Source organism: Babylonia areolata, chromosome 19, assembly GCF_041734735.1.
Source record: "Babylonia areolata isolate BAREFJ2019XMU chromosome 19, ASM4173473v1, whole genome shotgun sequence".
Taxonomy (NCBI): Eukaryota; Metazoa; Mollusca; class Gastropoda; order Neogastropoda; family Buccinidae; genus Babylonia; species Babylonia areolata.
In genome coordinates this window covers 11,825,003-11,830,002 of record NC_134894.1, presented here as the reverse complement: position 1 = coordinate 11,830,002, position 5,000 = coordinate 11,825,003, and the positions used below count along the sequence as shown (strand labels likewise).

Here is a 5,000-nt window from a genome sequence, read left to right as displayed (position 1 = left end):
GTAAACAAAGTGAGTCTATGTTTTAACCCGGTGTTCGGTTGTCTGTGTGTGTGTGTGTGTGTGTGTCTGTGTGTGTGTGTGTGTGTGTCTGTGTGTCTGTGTGTCCGTGGTAAACTTTAACATTGACATTTTCTCTGCAACTACTTTGTCAGTTGACACCAAATTAGGCATGAAAATAGGACAAATTCAGTTCTTTCCAGTCATCTTGTTTAAAACAATATTGCACCTTGGGATGGGCACAAAAAATAAAAAATGAAGCCTAATTATATGCAAACTGCATTTACTGTTATATTTATATTTTTTGTATTCTCTAAACTTGGCACTTTGATCTGATATTCTGACCCAACAACAAGAGCAGTCATTATTATCATTTTTTGTTCAAACAGGAACTTCTTTTGCTAAGCATGGAAGTTTTATTTATTTGCAAACGTTTTGGTGCAGATAGTAAAAAAGGGAAATTACTCTGTAATTAATGCTAGGGGACTTAATTCGCTTTAAACTGATCTTTCTCATCTTAAACATTACATTTTGAAATTATACACAATACATAAAAAGCTTGGATTTTTTTTCAGTGTATCACAAGTGAGTCTTGAAGGCCTTGCCTCTCTTGTTTGTAATATGCTCAAAGGAGGCAAAAAGAAGTCATTTTAGCTGTAAGTAAGATGATTAGATTTGCAAATGTTGCCTAGCTATACTTTTGGAGTTAAAAGACATTTGTGTGACATTTTATGTGACATTGTTGTGTATTTGGAAATGTTTGTTCTGGGCATGAAAAGGTTATTTTGCAGTCATCCTCCCTACTCCAATAGGAGTGAAAGGATATTTTAAAACTTCAAACTGGAAACTTGCTTTGCTTTGCTTTGCAATCTCAGTTGAGGTTTATGTTTTGTTGGTCATTGTCAGGAGGGCATGAAATGGTTAGTATGGAAATGAAAGGGGGCCGTTTTCTTCTTTCTGCTGAAGGTTGGGGGTGGGGGGGGGAGGAGGCGAGGGATGAGTGTCAGGGAAGTGGTGGTCTGAGGGAGGTGGATACTGCTGAACTGTTTTATTCAGTGTTCACGATCAGTGTTGTGCACACACACACACACACACATACACACATATCCTTGGTACACATACACTTGCGCGCTCGTGCACGCACGCACACACACACACACACACACACACACGCACACACACACGCGCGCGCGCACGCACGCACGCAAGCGCACACATACGCACATATACAAGGATACATACACACACTCACTCACACACATACACGCAGACACATACACACACATACAGACATATACAAGGACACACACACACACGCGCACGCACGAACACACACGCGCGCACACACAGACACACACACACACACACACACACACACTCACACACACACCTACCTCTAACTCCTTTTTGTGATGACTTCCTAACGCCATTCTTAAACCAAACAAGTCAAAAACAACCAAACAAACAAATAAACAAACACACACACACAAAAAAAAAAAAATACCGAAACAAATGAAGCTAAAACCAGACCTACAAAAAACAAAAGTGTGCTGTTTAAACCAAACTGGCCTCACAGGTAAAAGCAGAAAGCAGATCAGGAAAAAAAAATGACCACGACATACATAGGACATGTGAACACTGAACACAGAACACTGAACACTGAAATGTTCAACGTGATTTACGGTTTTTTTTGTGTTTGCACTGAGAGGCTGAGAGAGAGAGAGGGAAAGAGAGAGCGCGCCTTCAGGACGTGAATAAAGCACGTGATTAACGTTCAGTTTGTAGTGCATTGACCATTAACATTGAGAGAGAGAGTGAATTCAGCACGTGATTTACGTTGAATTTGTTTGAGCAGTGACCAGTGTGTGTGTGTGTGTGTGTGTGTGTGTGTGTGTGTCTGTTCGTGTTCAATGTCATTAGCTGAAAAGCTCTAGTGACATAGTAGGTACAAATCAAGAAAGAAAAAAAAATGGTGCAAAACAGATAAAAATGGAACAGGAAGGAAAAAAACATAATGAAAGCAAACAAAACCACTCAGGGATAAGCGGCACTTTGGTACTTTGTCACAGAGGAACATGGTGAATCAGGGCGAAAGGAGTGGGGTTGGGGGGTGGGGGGAGGGTGTCGGAGGGATGGAGGGGGCGGGCGTTGGTGGTGGTGGCGAGAGACAGTGACAGAGAGAGGGTGTGAGAAGGGGTGGGCAGTGATGGATAGAGGGGGGTGGGTGGGGGGGATACACGGACAGATCCATAACAGAGAGATCGGGGGAATTATTCGTGGGTGTGAGACAGATTCACACACACACACACACACACACACACACACACAGAGTAACGCTCGCACGCACACGCACACACGCATACACACGCATACATACATACATACATACACACGCACGCACGCACGCACGCACGCACGCACGCACGCACGCTTCTTTTCGCCATCTCCTCACAAAGAGCGAAAGATAGGCAGAGAGAGAGACAGAGAGAGAGAGAGAGAGGGGCGCGCACACACACACACACACACACACACACACACACACACACACACACACGTGTGACAGAATTTATCATTATATACTCACACACACACGCGCACGCGCGCGCGCGCGCGCGTATACACGCGTATCTGCACACACACACACACACACACACACACACACACACACATACACACACACCACACGCGCGCACACAGGGAAACTGAAAGAGAGGGATGACACTTTCTCGAAAACAGTACCCATTCACACACACACACACACACACACACACACACACACACACACACACACACACACACACACACACACATTCTATGTGTCTGTCTGTCTGTCTCTCTCTGTCTCTCTGTTTAGCTTTTTTGTTCGGCATATCTTTTATATAATCTTTATGGCTGAGAACTTGTTTCTGTTTGACGTAGTGCACGTGGCCTGGTTTCGTCCTCATCGGAAATGCAGTTATTTGTTATCTTTGGCGTTTAACGAAGGACATAGTATCAGAATCATTCTCGCAATAAGCTTTCTCTTCCCTTCTCAGTTGAAGTGCCTCTGTCTGTCTGGCAGAGATTTTGATGTGTGTGTGTGTGTGTGTGTGTGTGTGTGTGTGTGTGTATGTGTATGTGCGTGATGTGTTGATTTGTATGTATGTATGTATTGTATGTATGTATGTATGGTGCCTGTGCACGTGTGTGGTGTGTATCTCAGTGTGTGTATGTATGTGAACTGGTATTGTGTGAATGCGTGCATGCGCAGGTGAATGTTTTGGGGAGACAGAAGTGACGGGCGCGCGTGTGACATTTGTACGTGCCCATGCCCACGTGTGTGTGTGTGTGTGTGTGTGTGTGTGTGCGTGTGTGTGTGTGTTTGTCTTTTTTTGTTGTTGGTGGTGGTGTGTGTTTGTGTTTTTTTGTTGTTGGTGGTGGTGTGTGTGTGTGTTGGTTGTGTGTGTGTGTGTGTGTGTGCATGCATCATAGAAAGATAGAGAGACATAGACAGATAGAGAGAAAGGGGCGCTCGAGGGGATGTGGAAGAATCCTTTTTCTTTTCTTTTTTTTTCCCCCTTTTCCCTTTCGTCTCTTCTCTCTCCTTTCTTGTACCTCACGTCAATCACGGAGGCTGAAGAGAGAGAAACCCTGCGGTCCAAAAACCGCCCTGCCCGCACACAGCTGCTGACAGAAATGTTATGTAGAGTCTGTTGTTTTGTTGTTGTCGTTGTTGTTAAGTTGCCAGCAGTTGAGAGGTTGTTCTGGTGCGTGCGTGTGTGTGTGTGTGTGTGTGTGTGTTCTTAAAGTCCGAAATGCTTACTCTTCCATCAGAAGAACTGGATAGGAAATTATTTTGTAAAGTTCTAAACTTTGAAGGTTTCTTCTTCTTCTTTCTCTCTCTCTGTGTTTCCTTTTTCTTTTCTTTTCTTGTTTCATCAGTGCTGAAAGTATTTGTTTTATAGTGTTTTATTTTCTGTAACTTCTTTCGTTCGTCGCATGCAAGCCAACAATTACTGCTGTTGTTGTTTTAGTTGGTGGTTCGTGGTGGAGGAGGTGGTGCTTGGGTTTGGTTTGTTTGGGGTTTTTTGGGTGGTTTTTTTGTTTGTTGGTTGGTTGGTTTTTTGTTGTTAGTTTGTTGTTGTTTCTTTGTCATCGTTGTTGTTTATTTTTGGTGTTGTTGATTTATTGTTGTTTTGTTAAGGTTTTTTTGTTTGTTTTTTTGTTGTTGTTGTTGTTTTTCTTTTTTTTTTTTTGGGGGGGGGGGGGTTGTTGTTGTTGTTGTTTCGTTTGTTTTTTGTTGATTTGGTGGGGGTTTTTTTGTTTTTGTTTCTTTTTGTGTGTGTTTTTGTGTGTGTGTTTTGTTTTTGTTGTTGTTGTTGTTTTTTGTTTCGGTTTTTTGTTTTGTGTGTGTTGTGTGTGTGTGTGTTGTTGGGGTGGGGGGGGGCTTGGTTGTTCGTTTTGTTGTTTTTTGTGAAAGTTGATTTTTCTCTCTCTCTTTCCCCCCCCCCCCCCACCCCCCAGTCCCATCACCAGCACCCCCGTGTCGCACCAACCTGTGCAGCAACGTCACCCGGAGGTTGAGCTGTCCGGCCGGCTCCGTGCTGCACGTGCGCAACCTGACGTGTCGTGCCGGCATGGTCACGTGCTCTCCCCCCACCTTCGTCACCCTCTTCACCCTCTGCGAGGGACGGGCGGAGTGTGACGCCTCGGGCCTGCGTATGTTGCCTCCCTTGTCCACCTTCTGCTCACTGTCCTCCCCTCCAGAGTTCAGGAACGTGTTCGTCGACTTCCTGTGTGTTCCTGGTGAGTTCGTAGGCTATACGCCTTGCTTTTTGTAGCAATTGTTTGTTTTTTTTGCTGTGTGTGTGTGCGTGTGTGTGTGTGTGTATTGTGTATGCAAAGGCATACCACGAGAGTTACGGCTTTGAAAGGTTTGTAACATGTCTGTGATTGGGGATGAGTTCCATTTTATAATGGAATGTCCCAATTATGATCAGTTACGAAATAGATATGTTCCTAAA

General features: G+C 44.1%; 1 protein-coding gene across 1 annotated transcript in view; it reads left to right on the top strand.

The window, feature by feature from the left end:
* The window catches only part of LOC143293450 (uncharacterized), a 304,192-nt gene that overhangs the window by 203,247 nt on the left and 95,945 nt on the right, over positions 1 to 5,000 (top strand). The window contains exon 3 of the mRNA XM_076604321.1: positions 4,501 to 4,782. Within this exon, the coding sequence (XP_076460436.1) occupies positions 4,501 to 4,782 (282 nt within the window). The remainder of the gene's footprint in view (positions 1 to 4,500; positions 4,783 to 5,000) is intronic.